General features: G+C 48.4%; 1 protein-coding gene across 3 annotated transcripts in view; it reads left to right on the top strand.

The window, feature by feature from the left end:
* chd6 (chromodomain helicase DNA binding protein 6) overlaps window positions 1-18920 on the top strand; it is a 200385-nt gene that overhangs the window by 166109 nt on the left and 15356 nt on the right. For all 3 annotated transcript variants that reach the window (XM_078418568.1, XM_078418567.1, XM_078418569.1), the window contains 9 exons: window positions 2546-2675; window positions 3666-3732; window positions 5169-5229; window positions 6930-7149; window positions 8253-8458; window positions 9605-11128; window positions 12231-12385; window positions 13115-13336; window positions 17329-17760. In XM_078418568.1, coding sequence (XP_078274694.1) covers window positions 2546-2675; window positions 3666-3732; window positions 5169-5229; window positions 6930-7149; window positions 8253-8458; window positions 9605-11128; window positions 12231-12385; window positions 13115-13336; window positions 17329-17760 — 3017 coding nt within the window. The remainder of the gene's footprint in view (window positions 1-2545; window positions 2676-3665; window positions 3733-5168; window positions 5230-6929; window positions 7150-8252; window positions 8459-9604; window positions 11129-12230; window positions 12386-13114; window positions 13337-17328; window positions 17761-18920) is intronic.

Raw genomic sequence — 18920 nt, forward strand, 5'->3', positions numbered from 1 at the left:
CCACACACTCTACACTGACAAACTGCATCACTGAAATAAAATCTTGGCTTCAATCAAATTTCCTCAAACTCAACTGCAACAAATCTGAAATCATCATCATTGGTCCAAAAACGCTCACCAAATCCACCCAAAACTTCATCCTCAATATTGATGGTCTCCCAGTATCCACCTCCCCTCACATCCGGAATCTTGGAATCATCTTTGATCAAACCCTCTCCTTCGACAAACACATCAAACACATCACAAAGACAGCCTTCCACCTCAAAAACATTGCCCGTCTCCGTCCATCCCTCTCCTCCACAGCTGCAGAAACCCTCATCCACGCCCTCATCACCTCCCGTCTGGACTACTGCAACAGCCTCCTCTATGGTGCACCCTCACAAATCATCAGTAAACTTCAATACATTCAAAACTCCGCTGCCCGTCTACTCACTCACACCCCGATCCGTGACCATATCACCCCCGTCCTTTACAAACTCCACTGGCTCCCCATCCCCCAGAGAATCCAGTACAAAATCCTCCTCATGACCTACAAAGCCCTCCATAACCTGGCCCCATCCTACCTGACCGACCTCCTCCACAGGCACACTCCCACCTGCACCATCCGCTCTGCTGCTGCCAATCTCCTATCCCCCCACATCCGGACCAAACTCAGATCCTGGGGGGACAGGGCTTTCTCCATCGCTGCTCCCACCCTATGGAACTCACTACCCCAAACCGTCAGAGACTCCTCCTCACTCACCACATTCAAAACATCACTGAAGTCTCACCTGTTCAGTACTGCCTTCAACCACTGAAGGTCACCTCACCTTCTGTCTCCTTTCTCTGTTCGTTTACTTATTTATCTATTTATTCACTTCCCTATGTTCTTTAAATCCCTGTAAAGCGTCTTTGAGTATATGAAAAGCGCTATATAAATGTAATGCATTATTATTATTATTATACATATGGCTTAGCTGGAGATTAAATTTGCTAATAATACAAAAAAAGGTGGAAAGATGACTTATGAAGGGGGCGAATATAAGTGAATGGGCAAAGATCTGCCAAATAGAATGAAATGTGAGAAAATGGGCATTTAGACTATTTTGGCTGGAGAAAATAGCCTAACACCCCTAGATTTGCAAAAAACTAGTAAGCAGATGCTACAAGTAACTAAGAAAGCGGAGAGAATGTTATTGCTTATTGCGCGAGAATTGAATACCAAAGATGGGAGGCCGATGCTTCAGTTACATTGGCCATTGGTAAGATTACATCTGAAAAGCTAAACACTGTCAGTATTATTAGGATGTTTATGTGTTGGAACAATTCAGAAATCTTCTGACGAATGCCTGAATTGGTGGTTTTCTTATGGAGAAACATTGGACAGCTAATCTGTGTAGGAAAATAACTGCAGATGCTGGTACAAATCGAATGTATCACAAAATGCTGGAGTAACTCAGCAGGTCAGGCAGCATCTAGGAGAGAGGGAATGGGTGACGTTTCGGGTCGAGACCCTTCGGACAGGCTAGGCTAGTATCCACTGGCCTTAGAGTAAAGGCAACAACTGACACATACAAGATCCAGAGAGATCTTGACAGGGTGGATTTTGAGAGGACTAGGATCACCTAGAGAGCATCAATACTTACAGGGATTCCCAGGAGTGCCAATGCTCACAGAGGGTCCCTGGGGATGTTTCTGTATTGCAGGAGGTTCCCAGGAATGTCTGTGTTCATGGGGTCACTGTGATTCTCTCAGTATTTACAGGCAGTCCCGAGGAAGTACCTGTATTTACAGGGGTTCCTGGGGGATTTTGTAGCATTTACAAGGATTTCACTGGCAGTGTCTCGGAATTTGCTCTGATTTCCTGGGAATGTCTCATATCCCCAAGGAGATCGTGTGTTTGGCAGCTATTACCACGCAGTGCCAGGAGAACCCCAGTATTTGCAGGGGTGCCTGAGGGAGCATGAAGGCTGACTTGGAGGTCTCGATTCACCTATGTTTCGATTTTAAAACACACTTGTGGGAGGTTTGTGCTGGTGGGAGTAATGCAACAGACAGACTGACTGATTGGCAGATTTCAGCAGCTGCAGTGTTTTGCTGTTGTGCCAGCTATGTGGACACTGGCTGAGCAGACTGACTGGCCTCATTGTGACAGTGTCCTCCAGTCACAGTGACACCTGCCCAGTTTGTAGAGGTTGGGATAATAGATGAGGGGTTCCCTCATGGTTTATTACAACACACAACATCGAAGCAGCGACTCAGCGACACTGATCCCTGGTGCCCGCCACTGCAGTGGTCTGTCCCGTACCTCCATCTTCCTGCCCCAACTCAGTCAGAAGAAAGGCACAAAGTGCTGGAGTAACTCAGCAGGTCAGGCAGCATCTCTGGAGAAAAGGGATGGGTTATTAGAAGTAAACCAGTTGGAGCCAGAAAGATGTGTTTAAGGAGGAATATTAGTGATAATGGTGTTGTGGCTGTGATTCCTGATAAACCTGTTTGCCATGGGTGGGCCTTTCTCCAGTTAGACTCTCAAGCCGTTCGTTCTACCCACCCTTTCTCTTTCCAGGTTATGAGCGATATAATGCGATGAGAGCTGACCCAACGCTCTGCTTCCTTGAGAGGGTGGGCATGCCTGATGAGACCTCACTGGCAGCCGAGCAAGGAGGTGTTGACCTGCCAGCGGACATAAGCGAAGGGTAAAACATTGCCATCTGTGGGGGAGTTGAAGAGATGTTTAGTGCTGATTTTGAACAGCAACTGCTGTGAAAATCCTTCCAGGTTCAAACACCACTCAGGAGCTTAAATTTATAAAAGGACACGATACAGGGGAGGCCATTCAACCCGTCCTCTGTACCTCTGAAAGCTCCTCATCCTGGATCACTGCCAGCTCCCTTTTAAAAGTAGTTTTGGGATCAGTTTGTAGCTTGTCAGATGCAGAATGTCAAGTTTACTACATTCACTACAAATTTACTACATTCAATATGATCATGGCTGTCCTGCCCAGCTGCTATGTGCTTCTGCCCACATTTTTCCCAGCCATTCAAAGCATAAACATAATGAATAGCAATTCAATGAGTCATGTAGCATGGAATCAGACCCTTCGGCCCAACTTGTCCATGCTAACCAAATCACCTAATTGAGCTGGTTCAATTTACCTGTATTTGGCCTATATTCCTTTATTATCCCTGTAGCGGTCAAAATATGTTTTAAATGTAGTAAATTTGTATATATCGCTGCCACTCCCTTTGGCAGTGCTTTCCACCACTCTGTCTTGAAGAGGTTTCCCTTTGAGTACCCTTTAAAATGCTGCCTTTCACTATTCTCATTCAAATCGTTAACACAGATGGCAAACACTGGTAGATGCAGCAGCAATACCTGCAGTACACTGCTGGTCTCAGGTCTCCAGTCTGAAGGATAATCCCCTGCGACCACCTCTCTGGCTCGAAGGGCCAAATGGCCTCTTCCTGCACCTATTTTCTATGTTTTCCATGTTTCTAACTCCAACCACCAACTGACTACCATGGGTCCCTTGTTCTAACTTTCCAAACCAATCTACCATGTGGGACCTTGTCCAAGGTCTTGCAAAGACCCCGTTCATGTAGACATTGTCTACTGTCCTGACTTCATCGGTTCTTTGTGATCTCTGATTTTGTTGAAATGGTAATTCTCTCTGTCCTGACTTCTAGGGTTGACCTTTGCAAAGATGATGACTCTGAGTTGAAGTCTGATGGCCCGTTCAAAGATCAGCCAGATGTGAGTGAAATGTTTTGATACTATACGATGCATGATTTTTTATAAATCCAGTGTTTGGTTATCTCTTACGAATGCCTTCACTTGACTGTTTTACTTCAAAGCTCTCCCTGTTCTTCTGGAAGGGACATGTTCTCTCCACCCCACCAGAGTACAGATCTACAGCCTGGCTTCTGACTGGTGGCTGGTTCCCATTTATGACGGTGTTGTACAGGGTGTCAGGAGAGAGGATTGAGAGCAGACATCCTGTGTCATCCCTCACAGGAATGCCAACACCAGTCATCAGTATTACATAGAACAGTGAGGGCAGTAACAGGCCTCTTAAACTCCACTGTTGTATCTGCCTCCACCACCAACCCCGGCAGCACTTTCTGGGACCCCATCGCACACTTGTGTGTAAAAAAAACCGTCATGCATAGCTTTTAAACTTTGCTCCTCCTACCTTAAATCTATGCCCTGTAGTCGTTGACATTTCCACCCTGAGGGAGAAGGTTCCGACTGTCCACCCTATCTATGTCTCAAATTTGTGAAGATTTAAAAAACAGGTATTTTCAGCATTAAATGATATCTGTTCTGGATGTGCCTTGGTCACCCATCTGAACAGATCCCTTGCATCTACCAGTTTAGTTTATTGACATGTGTACCGAGGTGCAGTGAAAAGCTTTTGTCACGTGCCAACCAGTCAGCAGAAAGACAATACATGATTACCATCGAGCCGTTTAAAGTGTGTAGATACATGACAAGCGAATAACATTTAGTGCAAGATTAAGCCAGCAAAGTCCGATCAAGGGTAGTCCGAGGGTCACCAATGAGCCTCGGACTCTACATTGCTCTGCAAGAGAGATTTTCTTACCTCCTCTATGAAAATGAGCTTGAATTTCAAGATTATGTCCACTTGATGGTCATTTTCCAATTTTATTACTACCTGTTTTATTAAATCATCAACATCTGTGAGATCATTCTCAATCTGTGCAAAGGGAATAGAAACAGTCTGCAATTTATGCACATAATGTGACCTATAATGTTGTTCCACCTAGGCCATTATATCTTTCAGGTGGTATGATGTCCCTGTATTCTATAACTTGGACAGTAATAGAGGTTCTGACTCCCTCTTAGACCCAATTGCACTGCAATCTACAGTAATTTAATCATGTGTTTTTAAAGGAATTAGCCACGGGATAACAGCAGCGATGCATGATGTAGTCATCCTGTCTTTAGTAAGCAGGAAGGTGGGTTGCTCTTGTAAACTTAAACGTTATGACGGGCAAGATCACAATCTGATACTAATAATCGGGGTAGCAACAGTAGGCTGGGTGGTGTATGACAGCATCACCAGTAATGCCCATGGTGGGAAGAGGGCAGGATGGAAAACGACTACTTGAAGTATGACTAAAACCTCCCATTTCCTGCCCTTAGTTATTGTTTCTGTTGACTTACAGGAAGATGCAAACTCCAGCATTGAATCTGGGATTTTGGAGAAAGGGGAAGACACAATTTTAGGTAAGATATATAAATGGTGAATGGTTTGTGTTAGTGTACGTGACACCAAGTGTACAGTACAGGGAAAGACCATTCGGCCCACGTCTGTGCCTGTGTTTACGCTCCTTTTAAGCCCTTCTCATCCTGTTTCATCTCATCCTAATGTTAAACCTAAGGTGTCTCAGTTCATCAACATTCCTTCGTACCGTACCATTTACTGGTCCGACCCCTATTGATCTCACTTCACAATTGTCCAGGTTTTAGATTTAGATTTAGAGATACAGCGCGGAAACAGGCCCTTTGGCCCACTGGGTCCGCGCCGCCCTGCGATCCCCGCACATTAACACTATCCTACACACACTAGGGACAATTTTTACATTTACCCAGTCAATTAACCTACAAACCTGTACGTCTTTGGAGTGTGGGAGGAAACCGAAGATCTCAGAAAAAAACCCACGCAGGTCACGGGGATAACGTACAAACTCCGTACAGATAGCACCCGTAGTCAGGATCGAACCTGAGTCTCCGGTGCCGCGGTTAAAATGGTGATGCTGCATTTGTAACCAGTAACCCAGATGAGGAGACCTAAGTTTAGATTCCACCATGGCAGCGGTTACATTTAAACTATATTAATATTCTGAATTTACAAAACTGAAGTGTTGATGTTGATCACTATAAACTTGTGAAACCCATCCTTATCTGCCATCCTAACTAGTGATGCAGGCATCAATTTCCTCGACCGCACAACCATCCAATTTCCCTCTACTAACACTCTACTCCGCCTAGCTGGTCCTCACCCTTAACAACTTCTCCTTTAACTCCTCCCACTTCCTCCAAGTCCAAGGTGATGCTATGGGCACCCGCATGGGCCCCAGCTATGCCTGCCTCTTTGTAGGGTACGTTGAACAATCATGTATACTGATGTATACTGATGTATCATGTATCCAGATGTATACTGGCCCTATCCCCGAACTCTGTTACATTGATGACTGCATCGGTGCTACCTCCTGGACCCATGCAGAACTCATGGACTTTATCAACTTCACCACTAATTTTCATCTTGCACTCAAATTTACTTGGACCATCTCCAACACCTTCCTCCCCTTTCTCGATCTCAGTCTCCATCACAGGAAATAGACTATTGACTGCCATACACCCAATTCCCCCGTGGAACACTTTGAGATGGACAATCACTGCTTGCTTTGTCAGCAATGCTCAGGTCTTGAAATGTGAAAAGGAACGTGGATTTTGATGGGGACAAAGCCAGCACACTTTGCTGACAAAGTATATAATAATATATTCCTTTATTTGTCCCACACCGGGGAAATTCGCAGTGTTACAAGAGCAAAGTGGATAGCAAGAGACATTCATTATAAATAAAAATAAAGATAAAGATAATTGTCATCATTTACTGTGTTTTCTTTTACTGTTACTGTTAACTGGTCTGTTGACTGGTCTGCTGGGAGCAGTGCTGGTTGTGCAGTCTCACTGCAGCGGGAAGGAAGGACCTCCGGTATCTCTCCTTCACACACTTGGGCTGATCAGACTTGGGGTGAACAAGATCAGAGTGCAAGCACCAACATAAAAATCTGAATGGCCTCATCTTGTACCATGTTATGCTTAAGATAGTTTGTTGCTCTAGGATATTATAGGATGTGGTTACCTGGATATGCTGCTCAGCACTAACTAACCAGTACATTTACTCCTTGATTCCATCGAAGGTCAGAATGGCGCAGACATCGACCGTCCCCAGTGGCCGGTGGCTTCAGTGCTCACAGCTCGCCTTCGCCGCCTCATAACCGCCTACCAGCGCTGCAATCGCAAGGAGTTGGTGAGAATGGAGTCGCTGGCACGCAATAACCGACGTCGCTGGTATCCACAGGATGAGATCTGGGGAAGGGTGTCAGAAATGGACATTGTTACCATGGAAATCCAGCAAAGGTAAATGATTGAGGGACATTAAGTTGTGATACTTCAGATCGTTGGGGAAAATAGTGGGTGGGCATGTGGTGAGAGTGTGGCTTGTTGTGCCTGCGATGCAGCACTGTGATGGGAGCATTCTCTCTGATGTTGGGAGGTGAGTGTGGAGACCAGACGCATTGCCAAGCCTGATTTCCTGATTGCTCAGTGCCCAGTTAGTGCTGATGTAAGCTTTGATCAAACTTGAGGAGGAATATTAACTTCTACAGGCAACGTCCCACAATTAAACAGCTGGCTTCAAGAAGCAGCATGGTCTTTTGTGCAAATAAGTATGATTGAGAAGAACATGCAAATTCCACACTGGGTACGCCCAAGGTCAGGATCAAGCCTGGGTCTCTGGTGCCGAGGCAGCAGCTGTGCTGCCCAAAAGTGCTTGGTCCATTCAGGAAACAAATAAAATGCTTTAGAGAGAAACGCTTACTGTAACCAATGAGCATGTTTCTGTAAACAATAAAAACAAATTAATGAACCAACTCATTTGAGGTATGATAATATATAATGATTCACTTGGACAGGTACATGGATAGGACAGGTTCAGAGCAACATCGGCCAAATGCAGACTAGCTTAGATGGAGCATCTTGTCGGCATGGACGTGTCGGACTGAAGGGCCTGATTCTCTGCTGTATAACTCGATGACAACATAGATAATTTGATTCCAACTATGAATGGTAATATGTTAAATTCCAAAGTCTTGCGTAGATATGCACATTGTACGGTTACTTTGATTCTGCTACTGTAGAGGAATGGGTGCACTGTTTGAAAACCACCTCTGCCCTTTGCCTACAAATTGTCCTGGGCTAGAACACGTGCACAGATCCAGGCAGTGAACTATGAGCTGAAACTGTTCAGGTCAGAGAGGGGCCAACTCACTCTTTAGGATGTGGGGGGAACCGGAGCACCAGTCAAACACCAAGTCAGTCACAGGGAAAATTGTGCAGACTGCACACTGATTAGGCCTGGTCAGGCCTGAGCCCACGTCGCTGGGTTCACAATGGGCATCCTTGACAAGGAACTGCTGCTTGGTGTTTTGTCAGAGGGTCACCCCAACTCATTATTGTTCCAGGTGGACCAGGAGAGAGCAGACAGATTTCTACCGCGTGGTCTCGACGTTCGGTGTGGTGTATGATCCAGACAAGGAGCAGTTTGACTGGAACCAGTTCCGCAGCTCTGCCAGGTTGGAGAGAAAAACCGATGGGAGCCTGGAGAGGTATTTCCGAAGCTTCGTGGCCATGTGCCGGAATGTTTGCAGGCTGCCTCAGAGGAAAGAAGGTGAGAATTCTGTGCTGTTACATTCCACAGTTTGTGGAGTTTCAGTGCTGCTAAAGCAATGTGATTACCAGCTGCCTGTCTCCATAGGAGAGATGTGGCTCGGTTTCTTCCCGCCCTCTTCTTGGCTGATCTCTAATGGAGATGCAGGCAGGTGGTAACATGGCTCCTGAGTGTGGATGTGGGCAGTTCCATTTAATCCTTGCTTCTGATCTGGGAAGTAAAGTGGTTGGACACGGCGAGATGCATTGGTGCTTGGTGGTGTGGGGAGGGTGGGCAATTGAATGTGCTGCTGGGGACTGAGTGAGGATCCATCTACAGAGGAGAGGAGGGAGAGAGTGATGAAGAACCCATGGAGAGATAGAAAATCAAAACAAACTGCAGATGTTGGACATGTGGAACAAAAACTGGCATGCCGGAAAATTTCAGCAGGTGGCATGGTGGCGTAGTGGTGAAGCTGCCAACTTACAGCGCCAGAGACCCAGTTTCCATCCCGACCACGGGTGCTTGTCTGTATGGAGCTTGTACGTTCTCCCTGTGATCTGCATGGGGTTTTTTCCGAGATATTCGGTTTCCTCCCACACTCCAAAGACGTACAGGTTTGTAGGTTAATTGGCTTGGCATAAATGTAAAATTGCCCCTAGTGTTGTTAGGATAGTTTTAATGTGCGGGGATCCGTGCAGACTCAGTGGGCCGAAGAGCCTGTTTCCGCACTGTACCTCTAAACTAAACTAAACTAAACTAAACTAAACCAATGTAGAAAGAGAATTAGTCAATGTTTGAATATTGTGAGAAAGAGGAAGTTGCAAGATAGTTTTCATAAGGAGGTGAGGGATGTGTGTGTGTGGAGAAAGAGTTGATGTTTCAGATGAGCAATCCCTGATCTGACCTGAGAACGAGAGAAATGGTAGTCTGGGTGACACCAATATGTTGGTGAAGCGCGGGACATTGTCAGAGAGAGTGAGCACATGGCGGGTGGGATGAGGACTGGAGACGGTGTGGAGGGTGGCAGCATCACGCTGCTGGTGTCGAGGGAAGCTGGACAATGCATCATGTTATTATGCTGTTAGTGTGTATGTCAGCAGAACCATTCTGCCCTGTGCATGTTCAAATGCCATTTTCTGACTGGCTACTCTTTCCTTGTTTTAGAGGCTTCAGATCCAAGCATTTTTGTGGAGCCCATCACGGAGGAACGAGCTTCACGGACTCTGTACCGGATAGAGTTGCTACGCAAGGTTCGTGAGCAGGTTCTGCGGAGCCCGCAGCTGAGCGAGCGACTGAAGCTGTGCCGCCCCAGTCTGTACCTGCCGGTGTGGTGGGAATGCAGTAAACACGACCGTGACTTGCTCATCGGCACTGCCAAGCACGGCCTCAGCAGGACAGACTACTACATCCTCAACGACCCTCAGCTTTGCTTCCGCGAGGCTCACAGGAACTACGTACAGAACGGGAACACCTACTTCCAGACGGTGCCGGCCCCCTGCAGCCAGTCCTCGCTCAATTTCAGCCAGTCTGCTTCTCCTGCCTCCACTGTGCTCACTCTGGGGGAGAAGGACAACATTGAGCAGATGGACGCGAAGCTGGAGGAGGATTTGGATGAGCCGAGCCCCTTGGCAGCAACGCTCAGAAACTGTGCGGAAGTGAAGAATGAAGAGGGTGCAGCCGACCCTGTAACCAAGTGCAGCGCGGCTCAATCCCGTCTCAGTCCGTCTGAAGCGGTGGCTGCAGGGAACGAGTGGGGAGCTGTCAATTGCACACAGACCAAGTTCTACCCTATGCCAACCACGCACGTCAAATCTGAAGAGACGAATGACGTGGGTGGACTCTGCGCAGAGATTGATGGTGAGGAAGGTTTACTGAAGCCTGTGCTGGAATCTTGCAGCAGTGCAGAAAACCTGCTCCTGAGAAATTTGCAGCCTGTGTGTGCTGCTGCTGGGACACCAACCAACTGTCTGAACTTGCTGCTGGTACAATCCAACAGTGTGTTGGAAGTGCCGTCTGTACCAGAGGACATGATGGATAGTTCAGCACCAGCGTGTGATGTGCAGCCTGTGAGCCCGGTGCTCGGTGCCGTTCCTCCATGTGACCTTGTGCACGACATGCAGGTTCAAGCTGAAAATGAGTGTAGAGTGGATAAGAGCTCGGAGGAAGTCAGTGGTGGGGAGAGCCCCATGGATGAACACATTTATCACATGCAGGCTAACTGCCCGGGTGTGTGCCTCACACAGACGACAGCCAATAGCTCCGATAGATCATGGAGTAAAGCCAGCCAGCGGTCTGAGCCCAACTCTCCAGTTGCTGCGCCTTTAAGTCCACAAGCCACAAATGGTTCGAAGCTGACTGAAGCTGTGGCGGGCACAGAGCAGCAAGGTGTGGCTGTGAATGAGACCTGTTCAGCAGAAACCGAGGGGCTCGTGGCCTTTACAAATGCTGAATCAGACCACCCGGTAGCTTTGGAAAGCCTCGAGAGCACTCCGTCTCTGGGAACTGCTTACCCGTCAGTGAAGACTGTGCAGGCTGAGCCAGAGGCTGAGCCAGATCCAGCCTCAGCCCATGATGGCATTGTTCCCATAAAGAGAGAGCTGACAATCAGGCACCTCCTCGAGGACTGCATGAAGGATGGTCTCTGTCAAACAGAAGAGAAATCCGAGGAGGATAACTCACAACCTGAAGGTAGCTGCTCTGCAATCTATTGAAATCAAACAAAAAACAGCACAAATTGAAAGGGATACATGTGTGTACTGTGCATGAGAAATGCTCCTCTATTTACCTCAAAACTATTCTTGAAACTATCAAATCTATAAAGTTTAGAGTTTGCATCTTTGAACCTTATTGAATTGTTCCTTCCTATCTTTTGCTCATAGCAGTTAGTAACCAGGTTGGTGTTAGAGGCAGATGCTGCAATCATTCTAAAGGGAGTTTGCGAACAAAGGCATGGGTTTGTGTTAAAGGTGCCGCATTAATGCCTTTCGATGTGTCTGTGCATTAAGATACCACGTTGCCAAAGTAACTCACCTTTTAAAAAGAATCGCCTGCATTTGTAAAGATCTTTAGCGTAGAAGAAACACCCCAGGCATGTCACAGAAACCTAATTGAACAAAACTGTGGTGTCTATGCAGCATTGTGGAGTCTGACACATATCCATCTTTCTGAATGTTACATTCTGAGGTAAGAGCTGTGATGAAGAAGTGGATTCCCTGACCTGCCATGTCCCAACCTCAGAATACCCCTGTTATTTTTGACCATGTTGGAGTATTAATGCAGGTTGATCCCGGGTTGCAGGGCCCAGGTGGGACCTACGCAGATCCAAGGGATCTGGGAAAAAGCAGGAACCGGGTACTGATTTTGGATGATCAGCCATGATCATATTGAATGGCGGTGCTGGCTCAAAGGGCTGAATGGCCTACTCCAGAACCTATTTTCTATGTTTCTATATCTTGAATCTCTGTACCTGAGGGAAGAAAGGTTGCCGTCTAGTGCGATGGTTTTAGTACATGGGCAACAAGGCAGGCAGTGTGATATTAACTGTCTGTCTTTTATGGCAATGGAAATTGATCCAAGCACCCAGGGAGTGGGCTGTTTGTGTATTTTCCTGTCAAATTAGTTCAGTTTATAAAACAGTTTACAGAAACCATATATTTTTTTTATTCAACTTTACTACTTGGCATTTCTGGATTTCAACTTAAAATCCCAGTTTCCAGAGCAGGATGCTGATTGTGTGGTTCTCATTTAACAACTGCAGCTCATGTTTCAGTAAGAATGTTGGTTTTCTCAGTTGTCCCACTGAAGAGTTTTGACGAGGAGAGCAACACATCTGCCAGCCTGGTCCAAGATGAGATCCAGGACACCCTCCTGCAGGACATCCGAGAGCCGACCATTGCTCAGCTGCTGCAGGAGAAAACACTCTACTCGTCTGCTGAGTGGCCCAAGGTGAGTCAGAGTTAGGGTTGCCAGCTGTCCCGTATTAGCCGGGACATCCTGCATTTATGGCTAAATTGGTTTGTCCCGTATTAGTAGGGTTGCCAACTTCCTCGCTCCCAAATACGGGACAAAGGGTGATGTCACCGCCCCGCGTGACCTCACCCAGCCAGCGGCCAAGTGCTCGGCCCGGGCGGCCGCCAATGGTGGAGTGGGAGCACGTGGCCGCTGGCTGGGTGAGGTCACCTTGTCCCGTATTTGGGAGTGAGGGAGTTGGCAACCATAGTCGGAGTTCAGTCACCAGCTTCAACACCATTCCAGGTGGCCATCTCAGTGACATCCTTCAGACAGTAACGCTGCTAAATAGAGGCCCCGTGCCCACTCAGGTGAATGGAAACATCTTTGGCATTGCTTGGAGACCAGGAATTCTTCCCTGTGCCCAGGACAATATTTGTCCATTTTGTAAAAATATTATCTCAGTATCTTTCTCGTAGCTTTATACAAAATGGCTGCCTAATGCCATGGGTTGCAACTGATGTCAATTTTCAGTAAATTGCTAGATGTGATGTACTTTGGGATGCCCAGAGGGTGTGAACATCGGGAGAGTAATACAAGCCTTTTCTTTACGTTTGTTCAGTCTGTTTATAAATGTTCTGCTTTGATTTGAACTAAGCATTTCTCTAGAGCTGGAGCTGGCAGATATGCATTGACGTTGCATTTTTCTTACTTTCATTCTGTCAGGATCGAGTTATCATAAACCGCATCGACAACATATGCCACGCTGTGCTGAAAGGAAAATGGCCATCAGCACAACAGCAGAACCTGGAAGCTGCTGGTGTAATGTACTCCATGGCTGCCCCAGCAGAGAGTCTGAACGTGAGGAGCTGCCTCAGTGTCCCTGTGCAGGCTGCACACACTCTCAGCTTTGCTGACGGCTCTGTCTCCTCCCATCAATTTTCAAAGGCAAGTGCTGCAGCCGTCTCCACCTTGGATTGCACCTGCAGGCTTCTGCTCCTGGTGGTAACCTCCGCTATTCCGATATTCTTGGATGTAGCAGGGCCCAGAGGGATGTAATAATAATAATAATAATTCATTTATTTTATATAGCGCCTTATCGCATGCTCAAAGCGCTTTACAAAAACAATTAACATAGAAACAAACAGACAAACTATCCTGACGGAAAAGCGGCGAATACACAACGCCAGCGTCCTCTCACGTCAGGGTCCGGCAGTAGACATTAAAAAGCACAAGACACACAGATATAATTTTTTACACAAACAGCCATCACAGTGATTGCTCTAGGCATACCCTCACTGTGATGGAAGGCAAAGTCTTATCTCCTCCTCATTCTTCTCCCGTGGTGCCACGAGGTGATCGAGGCTCCCAACTTTTTGAAGCCCCCACCGGGCGATGGAAAGTCCCAGGGCCGAGCCGAGCAGGCCGATGAAGGTCCTGAGCCCCCACCGGGCGATGGAAAGTCCCAGGGCCGAGCCGAGCAGGCCGATGAAGGTCCTGAGCCCCCACCGGGCGATGGAAAGTCCGAGGGCCGAGCCGAGCCGAGCAGGCCGATGAAAGTCCTGAGCCCCCACCGGGCGATGGAAAGTGCTGCGGCCGAGCCACGCAGGGCGATGAAGGGCCTGCGGGCGGGTCGATCGTACCTCGCGCTTCGGGGCGGTCGAAGCTGCTACGGCTGGAGCTCCCAAAAGCCGGTCGCCAGCCAGGGACCTGCGAACTCCCAATGTTGCGGTCTGCAGGGCCCACGGCCGAAGCCTCCGAGATGGTAAGTCCAGGCCCTGCGACCGGAGTCTTTGAGGTCGATCCCAGCTGGAGGCCGACTCCAAGATGTTAGACCGTAGCGCGAACGGAGATACGACACGGTAAAGGTCGCATCTCCGTTGAGGAGGAGATTTGAAAAAAGGTTTCCCCCAACCCCCCCACCACCCCCCACATAAACAGAGTTAAAAATAAAACAAAACGTACATTTAACGACGACAATGACAAAAAAACAACAAAAAAAACAGAGAGACTGCCGGTGAGCCGCAGCTGCAGAACACAGCCACGCCCCCAATGGAGGGGTTGAGTGATAAGGTAGGAGTCAGGAGCTTTAGCTTCCCTTGGGATGCTCACAGGTCTGATGGATACAGTACCAGAAATATACTGTATAGAGTTGTATGTCCCTGAAGGAGACCGTTCCACACCTGACCTAGCTCTTCACTGGTGTTCCCAACCTTTTTCATCCCGTTTACCCCTGGCAACTTTTCGAAAGTAAAATTTATCCCCACCCTGTTTTGTTCAGTAAGTTGAGTTTACACTTCTACCATAATAAAGCAACCAACAAAGGGAAATTTAAAAATACTGTTTTTAACATTATTAATTTGTTCAAATTTACCCCCTGGGTAGGCAGAACTTAACCCAGGTTGGGTACCCTAGTCCTACTGCCCTTCCACTTCACCAAAACCAAGGTTTTACCCTTTCAATTCTCTTTTGAAAGTTGCTCTGGTATCCTTTCAGGAGTGCAGCTCTGATTTCCTGAAAGATACACAGCTATATTCAGCCAGAAGTGTGGACTGACTGATCCATCTGTGTTCTGAGATCCCATCGTTACAGAAGCCAGTCTTCAGTAAATTCCATTCATTCCACATGGTCTCAAGAAATGGCTGTGAGCATTGGATACTGTAAAAACTGTCACACCCAACAACATAGAACATACAACAGGTCAGCACAGGAACACAATGTCTGTGCCCAACATGACTGCAAGACCAACTACATAATACATATACTACCATTTCCCTGCATATTCATGTGCCTATCCAAAAGTCTCAAAAGACTACAACATTCAGACTGTAGTCCTGAAGACCTGAGCTCCAGAACTGACTGGCCTCCAGCGAAGCTGTCCCATTATATTGACAATGCAGGCATGGTGCTGACATGTGTGGAAGATTGATCAGCAGGTCTTGTTGAACAGTGGCAGTCGGTTATGTCCTGCACACAACCTCCCGCCTCAATGATCAGTCGTGGTGAAAAGTGATGGCAGCGCCTTCAAGTGGCGCTCGCTAGTACTGCTGATCAAAGCTCGCTTTGGGTTTTGCCTGCATCACTTGGTCCAGACTGTGCATTTCCGTTTTGGTGTCTGATAAGCCCCACCGCTCCTCCTCCAACGCTTTTCCTGTTTACATCCCTGCAGAATACTTTCGGATTTCCTTTTATGGATGCTACCAGTCTTTTCCCATTCTCTCTCACTGTGTCTGCTATTTCCTTTCTAGTTTCCCAGCTGAACTTTATGTAATCAGTGTGGTTCTCGTGTGTTAACAGTCTGGCCTCTGACTTTTCTCTTTCCGCTAAGTCTTTGTGGTCATCCAAGGAGCACTGACTTAACTTTCCCTCCCGTCCTCCTGCCTGGGCTTGAACAGAGAGAGATGTGCCCTGAAGATTCGGTCACTCAGTTGCACGCATTCATTCCTCTTTACCTCAGCTCAACATGTTCCCACCCAGTTAACAGTGACCCTGCTCTGATTGACTGTTTTACCCCAGACTGTTCTACATCCACCTTCACAACGATATGAAAAGCTATGATCACTACTTCCACGCAATACGTGCTTCTCACAACCCGATTCATTTCCTTGAGCAAGTCCAGCAATACTGCCTACCTTGTAGAACCAGGACCATACTTGTCATAACAATGTAGCAAGCACGCTCCAGGATCTCCCCCAACACTTTGCCTTGGTGTCATTGCAATCCTAGCCTCCACTGCCACCCACCGGGGTAGGGACCTCTCACCAAACATCAGAAGATTAGAAGCATAGTTTCCAAGCCCCATCTTGTGCTCTCTTGCAATGAGTGAAACTCCAGGGGAATAGTGAGAGATGAATTAGAAACTTTAAAAATATATATTTATTTTTTAAGACATAAGAAACTGCAGATGCTGGAGTCTTAAACAACAAAAAATAGTGCTGAAGGAACTCAGCAGGTCAGGCAGCATCCGTGGAGGGAAATGGACAGGTGACATTTTGGGTTGGGACCCTTGTCTATCTTCTGTAAATGTCATTTGTCTATTTCCCTGTATGGATGCTGCCTGAGCCACTGAGTCCACCAGCACTGCAATTTGCTCACTATAAGGGAGGTAGCTGTCTGGCAGAGCTGAGTTTTAGTGACCTTGAGATGGGGTGGTCAGCTGATGCCTTGAACCTCTGCAGTCCTTTTGATGAAGGTATTTACATATGCTCTAAGATAGCAAGTTCCAGGATTTAAATCCAGCAGCAATCGTGGTACGTCTAAAAGGCAGAATGATGTGTGTTTCTGCTGCTCCCATTCACGTGTGATCCCTCTCCTGTGCCGTGGTGGGGGCAGCAAGTTTGGGCGGTGCTGTCAGAGTAGCCCCGAGCAATGTGCGGTGTGTTCTGTCGATGGCACAGACTGTGACCATGGTCCATCTTTGCCAGGGTTTTTTTTTGGGAGGGGGGGGGAAGAAGAAAGTGAACATTTACTTTTTGACGACTGGGTGCCTGTCAAGTGGACTGCTTGTCATGGATGGTCTCATCCAGGCAAGTGGGGAGTATTGCAGCACTTTGACAGCAGATTTGAATGTGCTAGAAACAGGGAGGTGAGTCTCTCACAACACACACCACTGTCCTACAGCCGCAGTGTGGACGTGACTGGTCCTGTGAAGTTTCCACTTGTTGGTGCCTCTCCTGGGCAGTGACGCCAGGGGTAGGTGGTTGGCAGTGCCTGAAGAAGGGTCTCAACCCAAAACGTCACCCATTCCTTCTCTCCAGAGAGGTGCCTGACCCGCTGAGTTCCTCCTGTCTGTTGAAGGTGGTTGGCAGCTGCCTTGATTGAGACAGCCGGTGTAAAGTGGGTTGCATCTCTCATGGTTTGCTCACAACTGCTGTAGGGTTTATGCTCTTACTAAGATTGTCGTAAGTGTTGCTGACATTGCAATTCTACTTGGAAAGCAGGAGAGCCTACTTGCATTGACGTTCCCGAGGGATCAGAGGAGGAGGAGACGGAAGTATGAGTTTGAGACAGATCGAGGTGCAAAGAGGAAGAGCCAGGAGGAGGCTGCCTCCATCCTCACTCGCCCGCCCATCATTTTGAATGGGTGGCAGGAGACTGCCATGGACCTTTCCAAGGCAGCGGAAGAGGTGCCTGGCTCTGTGCCAGTCATCATCAGTGCGAGCACCCCCAGGCTGGGCTCGCTGGACCCTTCGGCTGGTTTCAGAGCGGACATGGCCGGGATCCTGCAGGCAGGCCTCGTCCATCCCGTCACAGGACAGGTGATCAACGGCGCCTACAGAGGAGACGACACCTTGCGCAGGAGGAGAGGGCGGCGGAAGAACGTCGAAGGTGTTGACATCCTCTTCATGAACGAGAAGAAACCAGAGAACCTGGTAGGTTTCACGGTCAGTTTATTGTCACATGTACCAATTAAGGTACAGTGAAATTCGAATTACCATACAGCCATACTAAAAACAAAGCCTGCGTCGGGGCGATCGAAGCCCCCTTCGTCAGGGCAATCGAAGCCCCCGCGTCAGGGCAATCGAAGCCCCCTCGTCGGGGCGATCGAAGCCCCCGCCTTGAGGCGATCGAAGCCCCCGCATCGGGGTGATCGAAGCTCCCGCGTCAGGGCGATCGAAGCCCCCGCATCAGGGCAGTCGAAACTCCCGCCTCGAGGCGATCGAAGCCCCCGCGTCAGGGCGATCGGAGCCCCCTCGTCGGAGCGATCGAAGCCCCCGCGTCAGGGCAGTTGAAACTCCCGCCTCGAGGCGATCGAAGCCCCCGCGTCAGGGCAGTCGAAGCCCCCTCGTCGGGGCGATCGAAGCCCCCGCGTCAGGGCAGTTGAAACTCCCGCCTCGAGGCGATCGAATCCCCCGCGTCAGGGCAGTTGAAGCCCCTGCGTCAGGGCAGTTGAAGCCCCTGTGTCGGGGCGGTCAAAACTCCTGTGACTTGGAGTCCCCGATGTCGGTCTCTAATCAGAGACCGTGGGCTCCGCGGTTAAAGTCCCGCAGGCTCCCACAGTTGGAGCCCCAAAGCGACCCCCGACAGGGATCGCAAACTCCGTGATGGTAAGTCCGCAGGCTCCCGCGATGGAGCTACGGTCGATCTCCAGCACAGGCTGCCAACTCCATGATGTTAGGCCACAGTGCAGATGGAGATACGATACGGAAAAAATTGCACCTCCATCGATGTAAGAGATTAGAAAAAGTTTTCCCCAACTCCCCCCCCCCCCCCCACATCCCCCACATTAAACAGGCTAAAGAACACTAAAAAACATACATTTAACACATACAAAACAGACACAAAGAAGGAAAGGACAGACAGACTGTGGGCGAGGCAGCCATTGCTGGTGCCACCCGCAGTCTGCTCAGGCTTAGCCGCAAGAACCATTGGTGCAAGGAGACGGCATTGTCTTGCCCTGGGCAGCCTGCCATCACACCGAGCACTGTCTGGTCTGAGTCCCCTTTGCGCCATGAGCTAGTTTAGTTCAGCGATACAGTGTGGAACAGGCCCTTCAGCCCACCGAATCCACAACAACCATAGATCACCCACA

Source organism: Rhinoraja longicauda, chromosome 22, assembly GCF_053455715.1.
Source record: "Rhinoraja longicauda isolate Sanriku21f chromosome 22, sRhiLon1.1, whole genome shotgun sequence".
Taxonomy (NCBI): Eukaryota; Metazoa; Chordata; class Chondrichthyes; order Rajiformes; family Arhynchobatidae; genus Rhinoraja; species Rhinoraja longicauda.